Raw genomic sequence first — 19,703 nt, forward strand, 5'->3', positions numbered from 1 at the left:
AGCTGACTCATAGATGGCGTCTCTGATGTGGGCCCACTTGGTCTCAGCATCCCCTGTGGGAGTGTTTTGAAGGGCTGTTACAAGTGAATTTAGAAATTTTTGTAACAGCTGTGGGTGAGAAATTCTGCCCATTCATGTTGTGATGAGGACATAAAGAATCTACAAAGGGATATAGATAGGTTAAGTGACTGGGGAAAAACTTGGCAGATGGAGTTCAATGTGGGAAAGTGTGAGGTCATCCACTTTGGTAGGAAGAATAAAAAGGCAGATTATTATTTAGATGGAGAAAGACTACAAAATACTGCAGTGCAGAGGGATCTGGGTGTTCTTGTACATGAAACACAAAAAGCTAGCATGCAGGTGCAGCAAGTAATTAGGAAGACAAATGGAATTTTGGCCTTTATTGCTAAGGGGTTAGAGTTTAAAAATAGGGAAGTCTTGTTACAACTGTACAGGGTGGTGGTGAGGCCAAACCTGGAGTACTGCGTATAGTTTTGGTCCCCGTATTTAAGAAAGGATATACTGGCATTGGAGGCAGTTCAGAAAAGGTTCACCAGGCTTATTCCTGGGATGAAGGTGTTGTCTTATCAAGAACGGCTGAACAGGTTAGGCCTGAATTCATTGGAGTTTAGAAGAATGAGAGGTGACCTTATTGAAACAATAAAGGGCAAAGTTTAGAGGGGATGTGCGAGGCAAGTTCTTTACACAGAGGGTGGTGAGTGCCTGGAACTTGCTGCTGGGGGAGGTGGTGGAAGCAGGTACGATAGCGACGTTTAAGAGGCATCTTGACAAATATATGAATAGGATGGGAACAGAGGGATATGGGCCCCGGAAGTGCAGAAGGTTTTAGTTTAGACAGGCATCAAGATCGGCGCAGGCTTGGAGGGCCGAATGGCCTGTTCCTGTGCTGTACTGTTCTTTGAAACGTACAAGATTTTAAGGGGACTTGACAGGGTAGACGTTGAGAATATTTTTCCACTAGTGGGGGAATCTCGAACTAGGGGACATAGTTACAGAATAAGGGGGCACACATTTAAAACTGAGATGTGAAGGAATTTCTTCTCTTGGAGGGTGGTGAATCTCTGGAATTCTCTACCTCAGAGTTGTGGAGGCGAGATCACTAAATGTTTTGAAGGAGGAGGTTGATAGATTTTTGAAATCTTGGGGAGTTGAGGGTTATGCGGAGCAGGCCTGAAAGAGGAGTTGAGGCCTGGGACAGATCAGCCACTCCCGCCCTGAGCAGATGTCCCGAACCCTGGCACCGGGCAGGAAACACAGCCTTCTGGACTCTTGCTCTTTTCTCCGGAGAACAGTGTCAATCCCCCGAAGTATACTGTTCCCTACTACCACTACATTTCTGTTTTCTCCCTCCACTTGAATGGCTTCCTGTACCATGGTGTCATGGTCAGGTTGCTCATCCACCCTGCAGACTTTGCTCTCATCTACACAGGTTGTAAGCACCTTAAACCAGTCTGACAACTGCAAAGGCTGAGATTCCTCTGCTACTGTCTCCTCAGTGTTGTCACCATCTTCTGGTACAAAGTGTCCAGCTATCTCTCCCCCTCCCTGATGCTGCGCAGTGTCTGCAGTTCGGGTTCCACATCAATAATCCAGGTCTGGAATTCCTCTAGCTGCTTACACTTTCTGCAGATGTGGTTGTCCTGGGTCATGTTGGTGTCCAGGAGATCTCACATTCCACAGCTGCAACACAACACCTGTCCTGCTATTGTTACTTATGTTATTTAGTTCATTTACTTTAATTTGACTATTGCTGAAAATAGAGACATGTTGTCGAAGCTTTTTGTCTTGCACTCGTCTGGACAATCTGCAAGAATACCACTGTAAGGGAAAATGAATTCATACTACCTGAGAAGAGGACACTGTTTTGAGTTGCCCATGCTTGCAAAACTCATAACAGTGTCCAACGTTAGATGTGATTCCGTGATTGGACAACATTTGCTAAATAATCCGCAGTGTGCTAAGAATTACGCTGACAACCAATTTTAGATTGTCAATCGGGCTTGCAGTGTGGCGCAGTTGCATGTACTGGAAGCTACATATATTAATACACAGGACCCTGTTCTTTGTAGACAGAAAGAACATGTACATACATTACGCCTGTTTCAGCTAAACAAAATAAGTGACAGCCACTCGCTGGTTCATTCCTCAGGGTAATGCCTTGACCAAACAGAGTCAAGCTGCTTTGTTTAAATTTCAAATGAAGCTTGGCAGTTAACTATCAGTTACCGTAAACTGGTGCACTCTCCATGGCAACGCCTCTGCCAATCAGAGTCCAGTTGCCAACCAATCAGCACTCTCTTCTCATACAGTATAAATTTGTTTCTTCCCTTACATTGGTATTCTTGTGATTTGTCCTGATGAGTTCAAGACGAAAAGCTTCGACAAAATTTCCCTATTTTCAGCAATACTTGAGTTTTTGGTTTCTTAATTATGCAGGTATGTGTTTTAGGTATTTATTTTAAAGTTTTAGTTCTTTTTATTTCTATATTTTCTCTAACTCAGGTGTCGGAAGCTGGCTATTCACACACTGTCCCATTCACTAAGCACTTCCCGGCTAATCAACGTACCAATTATTAAACTTTACTCATACTAATACAACGTGCAAACTGCTATATCACTTACTGATGGAAGTTGAGCTCAGAAAAATAAACTGTGTAAAGAACAGATAGAGATTCTCACTTGCAAGTAACTTTTGTGCGATCAGCTACCATCCTCCATTGCTGCTGATCATTGGAGACCTCGATGTAGAAACTGTAGCTTCGATCATCACAATCCCAGAGCAGCAACCTGAGCAGAAACACAGACAGTAAAATCGAGAATGGAAACACTGCATCCAAGGGCAAGACAGACAGAAAAAAGCTATTCAGCCCCTCAGGCCTGTTACACAGGAACAGGAGGAGGCCATTCAGCCCCTCGGGCCTGTTACACAGGAACAGGAGGAGGCCATTCAGCCCCTCGAGCCTGTTACACAGGAACAGGAGGAGGCCATTCAGCCCCTCGAGCCTGTTACACAGGAACAGGAGGAGGCCATTCAGCCCCTCGAGCCTGTTACACAGGAACAGGAGGAGGCCATTCAGCCCTTCAGGCCTGTTACACAGGAACAGGAGGAGGCCATTCAACCCCTCGAGCTCATTACATTATTCAATTAGATAATGACTGGCCTGCATGTCAACTACATTTTCCCACCTTTTCCCCATATTTCTCCATACTTTATTAACAGCATTTTTCAAGTCTATATACACATTTTGAATGGCCCTGCCATCATATAACCTCTCCATCATCTCAGCAGGAAACTCAATCAAGTTATACAGTCAGAGTCGTACAGTCATAGAGTCGTACAGAATAGAAACAGGCCCTTCGGCCCACAGCGTCCTTGCCGACCATAATGCCTATCTATACTAATTCCACCTGCCTGCATTAATTCCATATCCCTCTATGCCTTGCTCATTCAAGTACCTGTCCAGATGCCTCTTAAATGTCGCTACTGTTCCTGCCTCCACCACCTCCTCAGGCAGCTCATTCCAGATATCCACTATTCATTGTGTGAAAAATTTACCCCTTTGATCCCCTTTAAACCTCCTCCCTCTCACCTTCATGCACAATGTTCAGCACCATTCGCGACTCCTCAGATACTGAAGCAGTCTGTGTAGAAATGCAGCAAGACTTGGACAATATCCAGGCTTGGGCTGATAAGTGGCAAATAACATTCGCACCACACAAGTGCCAGGCAATGACCATCTCCAACAAGAGAGAATCTAACCATCTCCCCATGACATTCAATGGCATTACCATCGCAGAATCCCCCACTATCAACATTGAGGATTACCATTGACCAGAAACTGAACTGGAGTAGCCATATATTAATAGTGTGGGGTAGTTTATAGGCCACCAAACAGTAGCCACACTGTAGGACAGAGTATAAATCAAGAAATAATGGGGGCCTGTAAGAAAGGTAGTGCAATAATCGTGGATGATTTTAATTTTCATATCGATTGGACAAATCAAATTGGCAAAGGTCGCCTTGAGAATGAGTTCATAGAATGTAGTCCGGACAGTTTCTTAGAACAGTTTCTGGAATGAACCAGGATACAGGCTATTTTAGACACAGTAATGTGTAATGAGGTGGATAAATCCCCAGGGCCTGACCAGGTGTATCCTCGGATCTATGAGAAGCAAGGGAGGAGATTGCTGGGGCCCTGGCAGAGATTTTTGTATCATCGTTAGCCACGGGTAAGGGACCGGAAGACTGGAGGACTTTAGCAAGGCCTTTGACAAGGTCCCGCATGGTAGGGTGGTCCAGAAGGTTCGAACACATGGGATCCAGGGTGAGCTAGCAAATTGGATACAAAATTGGCTTGGTGATAGGAGGCAGAGGGTGGTAGTGGAGAGTTGTTTTTCAGGTTGGAGGCCGGTGACCAGTGATGTGCCGCAGGGATCGGTGCTGGGACCCCTGTTGTTTGTCATATATATTAATGACTTGGATGTGAATGTAAGGGACATGATTAGTAAGTTTGTAAGGGTAACTAGAGAAAGGATTGGCCCACTCAAGGACAAAGGTGGAAGGTTATGCGTGGAGTCAGAGAAAATGGGTGAGATTCTAAACGAGTACTTTGCATCGGTATTCACCAAGGAGAGGGACATGACGGATGTTGAGGTTAGGGACAGATGTTTGATTACTCTAGGTCAAGTCGGCATAAGGAGGGAGGAAGTGTTGGGTATTCTAAAAGGCATTAAGGTGGACAAGTCCCCAGGTCCGGATGGGATCTATCCCAGGTTACTGTGGGAAGCGAGAGAGGAAATAGTTGGGGCCTTAACAGATATCTTTGCAGCATCCTTAAACACGGGTGAGGTCCCGGAGGACTGGAGAATTGCTAATGTTGTCCCCTTGTTTAAGAAGGGTAGCAGGGAAAATCCAGGTAATTATAGACCGGTGAGCCTGACGTCAGTGGTAGGGAAGCTGCTGGAGAAGTTACTGAGGGATAGGATCTATTCCCATTTGGAAGAAAATGGGCTTATCGGTGATAGGCAACATGGTTTTGTGCAGGGAAGGTCATGTCTTACCAACTTAATAGAATTCTTTGAGGAAGTGACAAAGTTGATTGATGAGGGAAGGCCTGTAGATGTCAAATACATGGACTTCAGTAAGGCGTTTGATAAGGTTCTCCATGGTAGGCTGATGGAGAAAGTGAAGGCGCATGGGGTCCAAGGTGTACTAGCTAGATGGAGAAAGAACTTGCTGGGCAACAGGAGACAGAGAGTAGCAGTAGAAGGGAGTTTCTCAAAATGGAGACGTGTGACCAGTGGTGTTCCACAGGGATCCGTGCTGGGACCACTGTTGTTTGTGATATACATAAATGATTTGGAGGAAAGTATAGGTGGTCTGATTAGCAAGTTTGCAGACGACACTAAGATTGGTGGAGTAGCAGATAGTGAAGGGGACTGTCAGAGAATACAGCAGAATATAAATAGACTGGAGAGTTGGGCAGAGAAATGGCAGATGGAGTTCAATCAGGGCAAATGCGAGGTGATGCATTTTGGAAGATCCAATTCAAGAGTGAACTATACAGTAAATGGAAAAGTCCTGGGGAAAATTGATGTACAGAGAGATTTCGGTGTTCAGGTCCATTGTTCCCTGAAGGTGGCAACGCAGGTAAATAGAGTGGTCAAGAAGACATACGGTATGCTTTCCTTCATCGGACGGAGTATTGAGTACAAGAGTTGGCAGGTCATGTTACAGTTGTATAGGACTTTGGTTCGGCCACATTTGGAATACTTCGTGCAGTTCTGGTCGCCACATTACCAAAAGGATGTGGATGCTTTGGAGAGGGTGCAGAGGAGGTTCACCAGGATGTTGCCTGGTATGGAGGGCGCTAGCTATGAAGAGAGGTTGAGTAGATTAGGATTATTTTCATTAGAAAGACGGAGGTTGAGGGGGGACCTGATTGAGGTGTACAAAATCATGTGAGGTATAGACAGGGTGGATAGCAAGAAGCTTTTTCCCAGAGTGGGGGATTCAATTACAAGGGGACATGAGCTCAAAGTGAAAGGGGAGAAGTTTAGGGGGGATATGCGTGGAAAGTTCTTTATGCAGAGGGTGGTGGGTGCATGGAACGCATTGCCAGCGGAGGTGGTAGACGCGGGCACGATAGCGTCTTTTAAGATGTATCTAGACAGATACATGAATGGGCAGGAAGTAAAGAGATACAGACCCGTAGATAATAGGCGACAGGTTTAGATAGAGGATTTGGATCGGCGTAGGCTTGGAGGGCCGAAGGGCCTGTTCTTGTGCTGTAATTTTCTTTGTTCTTTGTTCTTAGTTGTATATAACATTGGTTAGGCCGCATTTGGAGTACTGTGTGCAGTTCCGGTCGCCGCACTACAGGAAAGATGTGATTAAGCTGGAGAGGGTGCAGAAAAGATTCACAAGGATGTTGCCTGGTTTGGAGGGCTTGAGTTATAAAGAGAGATTGGATAGGCTGGGTCTGTTTTCCCTGGAGTGAAGGAGGCCGAGAGGGGACATGATAGAGGTATATAAAATTATGAGAGGCATAGATAGGGTAGATAACCAGAGTCTGTTTCCCATGGTAGGGGTGACTAAAACTAGAGGGCATAGATTTAAGGTGAGAGGGAGGAAGTTTAAAGGGGATCAAAGGGGTAAATTTTTCACACAAAGAATAATGGGTAACTGGAATGAGCTGCCTGAGGAGGTGGTGGAGGCAGGAACAGTAGCGACATTTAAGAGGCATCTGGACAGGTACTTGAATGAGCAAGGCATAGAGGGATATGGAATTAATGCAGGCAGGTGGGATTAGTATAGATAGGCATTATGGTCGGCATGGACGCGGTGGGCCGAAGGGCCTGTTTCTATGCTGTACGACTCTATCACTCTATGAGACAGGATTAATGAATGATCTTATAGTAATGTAGCATCTAGGTAAGAATGATTATTACATGACAGAATTTCCCATTCAGTTTGATGGTGAGAAACCTGGGTCTGAAACTAGTGTCTTAAACTTAAGTATCGGAAATTGCAAAGACATGAAGACAGAGTTGGCTACAGTGGACTGGGAAAATAGGTTAAAAGGTAAGATGGTAGAGAAGTAGTGACAGACATGTCAGGAGATATTTCATAACTCTGAACACAGAGATATACCATTGTCAACGACTCTATGAGAAGGATGCACCATCCGTGGATGGCCAAGGAAGTTAAGGATGGTTCAAATTGAAAGAAAAGGTGTACAAAGCTGTAAAGATTAGTGGCATTCCAGAAGATTGGGAAAATTTTAGAAACCAGCAAAGCATGACTGAAAAGGATGAAATTAGAATGAGAGGGTAAAGTAGCATGACATATAAAAACAGACAGTACACAAGCTTCTACAAGTATGTAAAAAGGAAGAGGGTAGCTAAAGTAAAGTTGGTCCCTTGGAGGATGAGACTGGGGAATTAATAATGGGGAACAAGGAAATGGCAGAGACGTTTAGCAAGTATTTTGTATCTGTCTCCACAGAAGACACAAAAACAATCCCAAGAGCAGAAAAATCAAGGGGAAAATGGAGAGATAAACTGAAAGCAATCGCTATCAGAAGAGAAAAAAGGAGGAAAACGAATGGGACTAAAGGCTGACAAGTCCCCTGGACCTGATGGCCTGCATCCTGGGGTCTTAAAAGAAGTGACTGCAGAGATAGTGGATGCATTGGGTGTAATCTTCAAAATTCACTAGATTCTGGAAATGTTCCAGTGGATTGGAAAACTGCAAATGTAACCAAGAAAGGAGGGAGTCAGCAAGCAGGAAACTATAGGCCAGTTAGCCTAACATCTGTCACTGGGAAAATGCTGGAATCCATAATGAAGGAAGTACTAACAGGACATTTCGAAAATTACAATACAATCAGGCAGAGTCAACATGGTTTTATAAAAGGGAAATCGTGTTTGACAAATTTATTAGAGTTCTTTGAGGATGTAACAAGCAGGGTTGATAAAGGGGAACCAGTAGATGTAGTGTATTTGGATTTGAAAAAGGCATGCCACATAAAAAGGTTATTACACAAGATAAGAGCTCATGGTGTTGAGGTAAGATATTAGCATGGATGAGGATTGGCTAACTAACAGGAAACGGAGTCAGGATAAATGGGTCATTTTCAGGTTGGCAAACTGTAACTAGTGGAATGCCACAGGAATCAGTGCTGAGGCCTCAACTATTTACAATCTATATCAATGACTGGGATGAAGGGACTGAGTGTATTGTAGACAAATTTGCTGATGATACAAAGATAGGTCGGAAAGCAAGTTGTGAGGAGGACACAAAATGTCTACAAAGAGATATAGACAGGTTAAGAGAGTGGGGAAAAATTTGGCAGATGGAAGATAATGTGGGAAAATGTGAGGTTGTCCACTTTGGCAGGAAGAATAGAAAAGCAGATTATTATTTAAATGGAGAGAGACTGCAGAATGCTGCGGTACAGAGGGACCTGGGTGTCCTCGTACATCAATCACAAAATGTCAGCATGCAGGTACAGCAAGTAATTAGGAAGGCAAATGAAATATTGGCCTTTATTGCAAGTGGAATGGATTATTAAAGTAGGGAAGTCTTGTTCCAACTGTACAGGGTGTTGGTGAGACCACACCTAGAGTACTGTGTACAGTTTTAGTCTCCTTATTTAAGGAAGGATATAATTGCATTGGAAGCAGATCAGAGAAGGTTCACTGGGCTGATTCCTGGGATGAAGGGTTTGTTTTATGAGGAAAGGTTGAGCAGGTTGGGTCTTTACTCATTGGAGTTTAGAAGAATGAGAGGTGATCTTATTGAAACATATAAGATTCTGAGGAGACTTGACAGAGTAAATACTGAGAGGATGTTTCCCCTCGTGGGGGAGTCTAGAACTGGGGGGCACAGTTTCAGAATAAGGGGTCTCCCATTTAAGATGGAGATGAGGAGGAATTTCTTCTCTCAGAGGGAAGTTAATCTTTGGAATTCTCTTCCCCAGAGAGCAGTGGAGGCTGGGTCACTGAATATATTCAAGGCTGAGACTGACACTCACCAGCCATGAACTGATTGAATGGCGGAGCAGGCTCGAGGGGCCGAGTGGCCTACTCCTGCTTCTAATTCGTATGTTTGTATAGACTGATATTCCTGACTCCTCAAAGCCTGTTCACCATCTACAAGGCACAAGTCAGGAGTGTGATGGAATACTCTCCACTTGCCTGGATGGGTGCAGCTCCAACAACACTCAAAAAGCTCGTCACCATCCAGGACAAAGCAGCCCGCTTGATTGGCACCCCATCTACAAAGATTCACTCCCTCCACCACCAACGCACAGTGGCAGCAGTGTGTACCATCTACAAGATGCACTGCAGCAACGCACCAAGGCTCCTTAGACAGCACCTTCCAAACCCGCGACCTCTACCACCGAGAAGGAGAAAGGCAGCAAATACATGGGAACACCACCACCTGCAAGTTCCCCTCCAAGCCTCACACCATCCTGACTTGTAACTATATCACCGTTCCTTCACTGTCACTGGGACAAAATCCTGGAACTCCCTTACTAACAGCACTGTGGGTATACCTACCCCACATGGACTGCAGCGGTTCAAGAAGGCAGCTCATCACCACCTTCTCAAGGGCAATTAATGCTGGCCTAGCCAGTGATGACCACATCCAGGAATGGATATAAAAAACATATGGTGCTACACAGGCTGGTCTCACACACCGTAACGTAAGTGTCCAAACACTAGTCACCTCATGGATCCAATCATGAAGGGTTGTGCTAGCTGGATTACGATGGCTCCACTCCCCAGCTGATGACAGGTGTAGCCAGAATCCCAGTCGTAGTTCTTCGTATCCCCGTTTAGTAGAGCGTTCCGTGTGCGACTTACTCCTTCCGTCACAGTAGCACTGGCACCAACAGTGGCCACATTTTCTGTGGGAACTGAAACAAATGTGTGTTATATTTTTAAAACACAACCCCGAGTGAGTGATTGGAATGGAAGGGAAATGCAGAAAAGCACAAGAACTCACAGAAAAGTCAAATAGCTGACAACAAAAGGGAAGAAAACAGCAACAAGTGGTCAGGAACAAATGGATACTTTTGATCAAGACCTCAAAGCTAGAGAGAACACAACTATGGTTTCTCTGGCTCAAACTCCAGTGTGGATAGAGTGCTGTGTGATAGGAAAGGATTTAAAAACAGACCAAAACTTTGCAGTTTCGGAGAGAAGCAGCGGGACAGGAGCGGGAGATTCGGAGAGAAGCAGTGGGACAGGAGCAGGAGGCTCGGAGAGAAGCAGTGGGACAGGAGCAGGAGGTTCAGAGAGAAGCAGTGGGACAGGAGCGTAAGGTTCGGAGAGAAGCAGTGGGACAGGAGCAGGAGGCTCGGAGAGAAGCAGCGGAGCAGGAGCAGGAGGTTCGGAGAGAAGCAGCGGGACAGGAGCAGGAGGTTCGGAGAGAAGCAGCGGGACAGGAGCAGGAGGCTCGGAGAGAGAAGCAGCGGGACAGGAGCAGGAGGTTCGGAGAGAAGCAGCGGGACAGGAGCAGGAGGCTCGGAGAGAGAAGCAGCGGGACAGGAGCGGAAGGTTCGGAGAGAAGCAGCGGGACAGGAGCGGAAGGTTCGGAGAGAAGCAACGGGACAGGAGCGGAAGGTTCGGAGAGAAGCAGTGGGACAGGAGCGGAAGGTTCGGAGAGAAGCAGCGGGACAGGAGCAGTAGGTTCGGAGAGAAGCAGCGGGACAGGAGCGGAAGGTTCGAATAGAAGCAGCGGGACAGGAGCAGGAGGTTCGGAGAGAAGCAGCAGGACAGGAGCAGGAGGTTCAGAGAGAAGCAGCAGGACAGAGGCAGGAGGTTCGGAGAGAAGCAGCGGGACAGGAGCAGGAGGTTCGGAGAGAAGCAGTGGGACAGGAGCGGAAGGTTCAGAGAGAAGCAGCGGGATCGGAGCAGGAGGTTCGGAGAGAAGCAGCGGGACAGGAGCGGGAGATTCGGAGAGAAGCAGTGGGACAGGAGCGGAAGGTTCAGAGAGAAGCAGCGGGATTGGAGCAGGAGGTTCGGAGAGAAGCAGCGGGACTGGAGCAGGAGATTCGGAGAGAAGCAGTGGGACAGGAGCGGAAGGTTCAGAGAGAATCAGCGGGATTGGAGCAGGAGGTTCGGAGAGAAGCAACGGGACAGGAGCAGGAGGTTCGGAGAGAAGCAGTGGGACAGGAGCGGAAGGTTCAGAGAGAAGCAGTGGGACAGGAGCGGAAGGTTCGGAGAGAAGCAGTGGGACAAGAGCAGAAGGTTCGGAGAGAAGCAGTGGGACAGGAGCAGGAGGCTCGGAGAGAAGCAGCGGGACAGGAGCAGGAGGCTCGGAGAGAAGCAGCGGGACAGGAGCAGGAGGTTCGGAGAGAAGCAGTGGGACAGGAGCGGGAGGTTCAGAGAGAAGCAGCGGGACAGGAGCAGGAGATTCGGAGAGAAGCAGTGGGACAGGAGCGGAAGGTTCAGAGAGAAGCAGCGGGATTGGAGCGGGAGGTTCGGAGAGAAGCAACGGGACAGGAGCGGGAGGTTCGGAGAGAAGCAGTGGGACAGGAGCGGAAGGTTCAGAGAGAAGCAGTGGGACAGGAGCGGAAGGTTCGGAGAGAAGCAGTGGGACAAGAGCGGAAGGTTCGGAGAGAAGCAGTGGGACAGGAGCAGGAGGCTCGGAGAGAAGCAGCGGGACAGGAGCAGGAGGTTCGGAGAGAAGCAGCGGGACAGGAGCAGGAGGTTCGGAGAGAAGCAGTGGGACAGGAGCGGGAGGTTCAGAGAGAAGCAGCGGGACAGGAGCAGGAGGTTCGGAGAGAAGCAGTGGGACAGGAGCAGGAGGTTCGGAGAGAAGCAGCGGGACAGGAGCAGGAGGTTCGGAGAGAAGCAGCGGGACAGGAGCGGGAGGTTCGGAGAGAAGCAGTGGGACAGGAGCGGAAGGTTCGGAGAGAAGCAGTGGGACAGGAGCGGAGGGTTCGGAGAGAAGCAGCGGGACAGGAGCGGAGGGTTCGGACAGAAGCAGCGGGACAGGAGCAGGAGGTTCGGAGAGGAGCAGCGGGACAGGAGCGGAAGGTTCGGAGAGAAGCAGTGGGACAGGAGCGGAAGGTTCGGAGAGAAGCAGTGGGACAGGAGTAGGAGGCTCGGAGAGAGAAGCAGCGGGACAGGAGCAGGAGGTTCGGAGAGAAGCAGCAGGACAGGAGCGGAAGGTTCGGAGAGAAGCAGTGGGACAGGAGCGGAAGGTTCGGAGAGAAGCAGTGGGACAGGAGCAGGAGGTTCGGAGAGAAGCAGCGGGACAGGAGCGGAAGGTTCGAAGAGAAGCAGCGGGACAGGAGCAGGAGGTTCGGAGAGAAGCAGCGGGACAGGAGCAGGAGGTTCGGAGAGAAGCAGCGGGACAGGAGCAGGAGGTTCAGAGAGAAGCAGCAGGACAGGAGCGGGAGATTCGGAGAGAAGCAGCGGGACAGGAGCAGGGGGTTCGGAGAGAAGCAGCAGGACAGGAGCAGGAGATTCGGAGAGAAGCAGCGGGACAGGAGCAGGGGGTTCGGAGAGAAGCAGCGGGACTGGAGCAGGAGGTTCGGAGAGAAGCAGCGGGACAGGAGCGGGAGATTCGGAGAGAAGCAGCGGGACAGGAGCGGAAGGTTCAGAGAGAAGCAGCGGGACTGGAGCAGGAGGTTCGGAGAGAAGCAGCGGGACAGGAGCAGGAGGTTCGGAGAGAAGCAGCGGGACAGGAGCGGAAGGTTCAGAGAGAAGCAGTGGGACAGGAGCGGAAGGTTCGGAGAGAAGCAGCGGGACAGGAGCGGAAGGTTCGGAGAGAAGCAGTGGGACAGGAGCGGAAGGTTCGGAGAGAAGCAGCGGGACAGGAGCGGAAGGTTCGGAGAGAAGCAGCAGGACAGGAGCAGGAGGTTCAGAGAGAAGCAGCGGGACAGGAGCGGGAGATTCGGAGAGAAGCAGTGGGACAGGAGCAGGAGGCTCGGAGAGAAGCAGCAGGATAGGAGCAGGAGGTTCGGAGAGAAGCAGTGGGACAGGAGCGGAAGGTTCAGAGAGAAGCAGCGGGACAGGAGCGGAAGGTTCAGAGAGAAGCAGCAGGATTGGAGCAGGAGGTTCGGAGAGAAGCAGCGGGATTGGAGCAGGAGGTTCGGAGAGAAGCAGCGGGATAGGAGCAGGAGGTTCGGAGAGAAGCAGCGGAACAGGAACAGGAGGTTCAGAGAGAAGCAGCAGGACAGGAGCGGGAGATTCGGAGAGAAGCAGTGGGACAGGAGCGGAAGGTTCGGAGAGAAGCAGCGGGACAGGAGCGGAAGGTTTGGAGAGAAGCAGCGGGATTGGAGCAGGAGGTTCGGAGAGAAGCAGCGGGACAGGAGCGGAAGGTTCGAAGAGAAGCAGCGGGACAGGAGCAGCAGGTTCGGAGAGAAGCAGCGGGACAGGAGCAGGAGGTTCGGAGAGAAGCAGCGGGACAGGAGCAGGAGGTTCGGAGAGAAGCAGCGGGACAGGAGCAGGAGGTTCGGAGAGAAGCAGCGGGACAGGAGCAGGAGGTTCGGAGAGAAGCAGCGGGACAGGAGCAGGAGGTTCGGAGAGAAGCAGCAGGACAGGAGCAGGAGGTTCGGAGAGAAGCAGCAGGACAGGAGCAGGAGGTTCGGAGAGAAGCAGTGGGACAGGAGCGGAAGGTTTTGAGAGAAGCTGCGGGATTGGAGCAGGAGGTTCGGAGAGAAGCAGCGGGACAGGAGCAGGAGGCTCGGAGAGAAGCAGCGGGACAGGAGCAGGAGGCTCGGAGAGAAGCAGCGGGACAGGAGCGGGAGGTTCAGAGAGACGCAGCGGGACAGGAGCAGGAGGTTCGGAGAGAAGCAGCGGGACAGGAGCGGGAGGTTCGGAGAGAAGCAGCAGGACAGGAGCAGGAGGTTCGGAGAGAAGCAGCGGGACAGGAGCAGGAGGCTCGGAGAGAAGCAGCGGGACAGGAGCGGGAGGTTCAGAGAGACGCAGCGGGACAGGAGCAGGAGGTTCGGAGAGAAGCAGCGGGACAGGAGCGGGAGGTTCGAAGAGAAGCAGCAGGACAGGAGCAGGAGGTTCGGAGAGAAGCAGCAGGACAGGAGCAGTAGGTTCGAAGAGAAGCAGTGGGACAGGAGCGGAAGGTTCGGAGAGAAGTAGCGGGACAGGAGCAGGAGGTTCGGAGAGAAGCAGCGGGACAGGAGCGGAAGGTTCGGAGAGAAGCAGCGGGACAGGAGCGGAAGGTTCGGAGAGAAGCAGCGGGACAGGAGCAGGAGGTTCGGAGAGAAGCAGCGGGACAGGAGCAGGAGGTTCGGAGAGAAGCAGTGGGACAGGAGCGGAAGGTTAGGAGAGAAGCAGTGGGACAGGAGCGGAAGGTTCGAAGAGAAGCAGTGGGACAGGAGCAGGAGGTTCGGAGAGAAGCAGCGGGACAGGAGCAGGAGGTTCGGAGAGAAGCAGCAGGACAGGAGCAGGAGGTTCGGAGAGAAGCAGCGGGACAGGAGCGGAAGGTTCAGAGAGAAGCAGCGGGACAGGAGCGGAAGGTTCAGAGAGAAGCAGCAGGATTGGAGCAGGAGGTTCGGAGAGAAGCAGCGGGATTGGAGCAGGAGGTTCGGAGAGAAGCAGCGGGACAGGAGCAGGAGGTTCGGAGAGAAGCAGCGGAACAGGAACAGGAGATTCGGAGCGAAGCAGTGGGACAGGAGCGGAATGTTCGGAGAGAAGCAGCGGGATTGGAGCAGGAGGTTCGGAGAGAAGCAGCAGGACAGGAGCGGAAGGTTCGAAGAGAAGCAGCGGGACAGGAGCAGGAGGTTCAGAGAGAAGCAGCAGGACAGGAGCGGGAGATTCGGAGAGAAGCAGCGGGACAGGAGCGGAAGGTTTGGAGAGAAGCAGCGGGATTGGAGCAGGAGGTTCGGAGAGAAGCAGCGGGACAGGAGCGGAAGATTCGAAGAGAAGCAGCGGGACAGGAGCAGGAGGTTCGGAGAGAAGCAGCGGGACAGGAGCAGGAGGTTCGGAGAGAAGCAGCGGGACAGGAGCAGGAGGTTCGGAGAGAAGCAGCGGGACAGGAGCAGGAGGTTCGGAGAGAAGCAGCGGGACAGGAGCAGGAGGTTCGGAGAGAAGCAGTGGGACAGGAGCGGAAGGTTTGGAGAGAAGCAGCGGGATTGGAGCAGGAGGTTCGGAGAGAAGCAGCGGGACAGGAGCAGGAGGCTCGGAGAGGAGCAGCGGGACAGGAGCACGAGACTCGGAGAGAAGCAGCGGGACAGGAGCGGAAGGTTCAGAGAGACGCAGCGGGACAGGAGCGGAAGGTTCAGAGAGAAGCAGCAGGGCAGGAGCAGGAGGTTCGGAGAGAAGCAGCAGGACAGGAGCAGGAGGTTCGAAGAGAAGCAGCGGGACAGGAGCAGGAGGTTCGGAGAGAAGCAGTGGGACAGGAGCAGGAGGTTCGGAGAGAAGCAGCAGGACAGGAGCAGGAGGTTCGGAGAGAAGCAGCAGGACAGGAGCAGGAGGTTCAGAGAGAAGCAGCAGGACAGGAGCGGGAGATTCAGAGAGAAGCAGTGGGACAGGAGCGGAAGGTTCAGAGAGAAGCAGCGGGACAGGAGCGGAAGGTTCAGAGAGAAGCAGCAGGACAGGAGCAGGAGGTTCGGAGAGAAGCAGCGGGATTGGAGCAGGAGGTTCGGAGAGAAGCAGCGGGACAGGAGCAGGAGGTTCGGAGAGAAGCAGCGGAACAGGAACAGGAGATTCGGAGAGAAGCAGTGGAACAGGAGCGGAATGTTCGGAGAACAGCAGCGGGATTGGAGCAGGAGGTTCGGAGAGAAGCAGCAGGACAGGACCGGAAGGTTCGAAGAGAAGCAGCGGGACAGGAGCAGGAGGTTCAGAGAGAAGCAGCAGGACAGGAGCGGGAGATTAGGAGAGAAGCAGTGGGACAGGAGCGGATGGTTCGGAGAGAAGCAGCGGGATTGGAGCAGGAGGTTCGGAGAGAAGCAGCGGGACAGGAGCGGAAGGTTCGAAGAGAAGCAGCGGGACAGGAGCAGGAAGTTCGGAGAGAAGCAGCGGGACAGGAGCAGGAGGTTCGGAGAGAAGCAGCGGGACAGGAGCAGGAGGTTCGGAGAGAAGCAGCGGGACAGGAGCAGGAGGTTCGGAGAGAAGCAGCAGGACAGGAGCAGGAGGTTCGGAGAGAAGCAGAGGGACAGGAGCGGAAGGTTCGGAGAGAAGCAGCGGGAGTGGAGCAGGAGGTTCGGAGAGAAGCAGCGGGACAGGAGCGGAAGGTTCGAAGAGAAGCAGCGGGACAGGAGCAGGAGGTTCAGAGAGAAGCAGCGGGACAGGAGCGGAAGGTTCGAAGAGAAGCAGCGGGACAGGAGCAGGAGGTTCGGAGAGAAGCAGCGGGACAGGAGCAGGAGGTTCGGAGAGAAGCAGCGGGACAGGAGCAGGAGGTTCGGAGAGAAGCAGCGGGACAGGAGCAGGAGGTTCGGAGAGAAGCAGCGGGACAGGAGCAGGAGGTTCGGAGAGAAGCAGCGGGACAGGAGCAGGAGGTTCGGAGAGAAGCAGCGGGACAGGAGCAGGAGGTTCGGAGAGAAGCAGCGGGACAGGAGCAGGAGGTTCGGAGAGAAGCAGCGGGACAGGAGCAGGAGGTTCGGAGAGAAGCAGCGGGACAGGAGCAGGAGGTTCGGAGAGAAGCAGCGGGACAGGAGTGGGAGTTCGGAGCCAAATTGAAAAGTGACGTGACACTCAGCAGGGAGTTCGGGGAGACAGAAAGCAGCCGGGTGAGTTTACTGGTCAGCTTTTAATTTAATCTAAATTAATCAAATATAAAATAAGACTTGATCGATTCATTGAAAACTAAGGCAGATTTTATAATTTATTAGTGAGACACTGACCAGCAGGGAACATATGATTTCTAATTAGGAGCTGGGAAATTAAAAATATTCAATATTCAAACGTGCAATATTAAGTGTTATAATCGGAGTCGAAACAGAGCAGTACGAGAGGTATGAATTGCAATTGATCGTCTAAACAGGGTACTCAATAGATTGTTTAAGAAGGGAATAGAGGGTTTTTGTTTAACTCATGGATGGGCAGCTGTGATCTGTTGCTGCAATTCCTGTGCCATGTGGGAACTCCAGGACACATCATGTGTCTTTGGGGACCACATGTGTAAGACTTGTCTCCAGCTGCTTCAGCTCAAGCTCAGGATTTCGAAGCTTGAGGGGCAGCTGGAGTCACTGCGGAGCATCAGGGAGCAGGAGAGCTTCCCAGATCATATGTACGAGGAGGTGGTTACCCTCCAGGCAGTAGAAGTTCAGGATAGTAGGAGGGTGGCCATCCGGAAGAGTATGAAGAGGCAAGAAGTGCAGGAGTCTTCGGAGCGTGAGCCACTCTTCAACAGGTACACAGCTTTGGAGGTTGCTGGGAGTGGTGACACGCTGAAGGAGTACAGTCCAGACCATGGCACCAATGGGCAAAGGACTGTACAACAGGGAAAAGCAAAGTGCAGAAATGCAGTTGTTATGGGAGACTCCATTATCCAGGGGAACAGGCAGGCATTTCTGTAACTGTTACTGTGAGTCCCACATAGTGTGTTACCTGCCTGGTGCCAGGGTAATGGACATCATGGAGAGGGTGCAGCATATTCTGCAGGGGAAGGGAGTGAGCTAGAAGTTGTGGTCCACATTGGTACCAACGACATAGCAAGGGCAGGTATTGAGATCTGACAGTCAGATTTTCAGGAGCTAGGGAGGAAGTTAAAAGAGTAGGACCCTGATGGTAGCGATCTCTGGATTACTCCCAGTGCCACACACTAGTGAGAGTAGAAATAGGGAGGATCAATGCATGGCTTGAAGCATGTTGTAGGAGGGAATGCTTCAGATTCTTGGGACCAATTCTGGGGCAGGAGACACCTATTCAAAAGAGACGGGTTGCACGTCAACAGCACTGCGACTAATGTCCTCATGGGGAAGTTCACGAGTGTGGTTTGGGAGGGTTTAAACTAAATTGGCATGGGGATGGGCACCAGCATCTCGAAGTAGAAAAGAGGAATAAGGTGCATAATGTGAGAGTGTTGGATTGTCCCAGAGAGGGGAGTAGTTCCATATTAGATAGGAGCAGACTGAGAAGGAATACAAGGAACACAAAGACAGGATTACAATGCATGTGTGCAAATGCACAAAGTGTGCTGAATATGATTGGTGAGCTACAAGTGCAAATAGCAGTATGGGAATATGATGGCAGTAACAGAAACGTGACTTAAAAATGGCAAGGACTGGGCGCTTAATATACAAAGAAGGGTAGGCGGTGGCGTAGTGGTATTATCACTGGACTAGTAACCCAGAGATCCAGGGTATTTCTCTGGGGACATGGGTTCAAATCCCACAGCAGAAGGTGGAATTTGAATTTAATTAACAAATCTGGAATTAAAAGTTAGTCTAATGATGGCCATGAAACCATTGTTGATTGTTGTAAAAACCCATCTGGTTCACTAATGTCCTTTAGGGAAGGAAATCTGCCGTCCTTACCTGGTCTGGCCTACATGTGACTCCAGACCCACAGCAATGTGGTTGACTCTTACATGCCCTCTGAAATGGCCTAGCAAGCCACTCAGTTGTACCTAACCGCTAAGAAGTCAATAAAAAGGAATGAAACCGGACGGACCACCCGGCATCGACCTAGGCACCGGAAACGACAACAGCAAACCCAGCCCTGTCGACCCTGCAAAGTCCTCCTTACTAACATTTGGGGGCTTGTGCCAAAGTTGGGAGAGCTGTCCCACAGACTAGTCAAGCAACAGTCTGACATAGTCATACTCACGGAATCATACCTTACAGACAATGTCCCAGACACTGCCATCACCATCCCCGGGTATGTCCTGTCCCACCGGCAGGACAGACCCAGCAGAGGTGGTGGCAGAGTGGTATACAGTAGGGAGGGAGTCGCCCTGGGAGTCCTCAACATCGACTCCGGACCCCATGAAGTCTCATGGCATCAGGTCAAACATGGGCAAGGTAACCTCCTACTGATTACCATCTACCGCCCTCCCTCAGCTGATGAGTCAGTACTCCTCCATGTTGAACAGCACTTGGAGGAGGCACTGAGGGTGGCAAGGGCGCAAAATGTACTCTGGGTGGGGGACTTCAATGTCCATCACCAAGAGTGGCTCGGTAGCACCACTACTGACCGAGCTGGCCGAGTCCTAAAGGACATAGCTGCTAGACTGGGTCTGCGGCAGGTGGTGAGGGAACCAACAAGAGGGAAAAACATACTTGACCTCGTCCTCACCAATCTGCCTGCAGCAGATGCTTCTGTCCATGACAGTATTGGTAGGAGTGACTACTGCACAGTCCTTGTGGAGACGAAGTCCTGCCTTCACATTGAGGATACCGTCCATCGTGTTGTGTGGCACTATCACCGTGCTAAATGGGCAGATCTAACAATGCAAAACTGGGCATCCGTGAGGCGCTGTGGGCCATCAGCAGCAGCAGAATTGTACTCAACCACAATCTGTAACCTAATGGCCCAGCATATCCCCCACTCTACCATTACCATCAAGCCAGGAGACCAACCCTGGTTCAATGAAGAATGCAGGAGGGCATGCCAGGAGCAGCACCAGGCATACCTCAAAATGAGGCGTCAACCTGGTGAAGCTACAACACAGGACTATCTGCGTGCCAAACTGCGTAAGCAGCATGCGATAGACTGAGCTAAGCGATCCCATAACCAACGGATCAGATCTAAGCTCTGCA

General features: G+C 50.8%; 1 protein-coding gene across 2 annotated transcripts in view; it reads right to left on the bottom strand.

The window, feature by feature from the left end:
* Window positions 1-19,703, bottom strand: part of btbd9 (BTB (POZ) domain containing 9) — a 227,644-nt gene that overhangs the window by 52,145 nt on the left and 155,796 nt on the right. For both annotated transcript variants that reach the window (XM_068026775.1, XM_068026776.1), the window contains exons 7-8: window positions 9,758-9,947; window positions 2,701-2,808 (exon numbers count right to left, since the gene is read on the bottom strand). In XM_068026775.1, coding sequence (XP_067882876.1) covers window positions 2,701-2,808; window positions 9,758-9,947 — 298 coding nt within the window. The remainder of the gene's footprint in view (window positions 1-2,700; window positions 2,809-9,757; window positions 9,948-19,703) is intronic.

This window comes from Heterodontus francisci, unplaced genomic scaffold, assembly GCF_036365525.1.
Source record: "Heterodontus francisci isolate sHetFra1 unplaced genomic scaffold, sHetFra1.hap1 HAP1_SCAFFOLD_352, whole genome shotgun sequence".
Taxonomy (NCBI): domain Eukaryota; kingdom Metazoa; phylum Chordata; class Chondrichthyes; order Heterodontiformes; family Heterodontidae; genus Heterodontus; species Heterodontus francisci.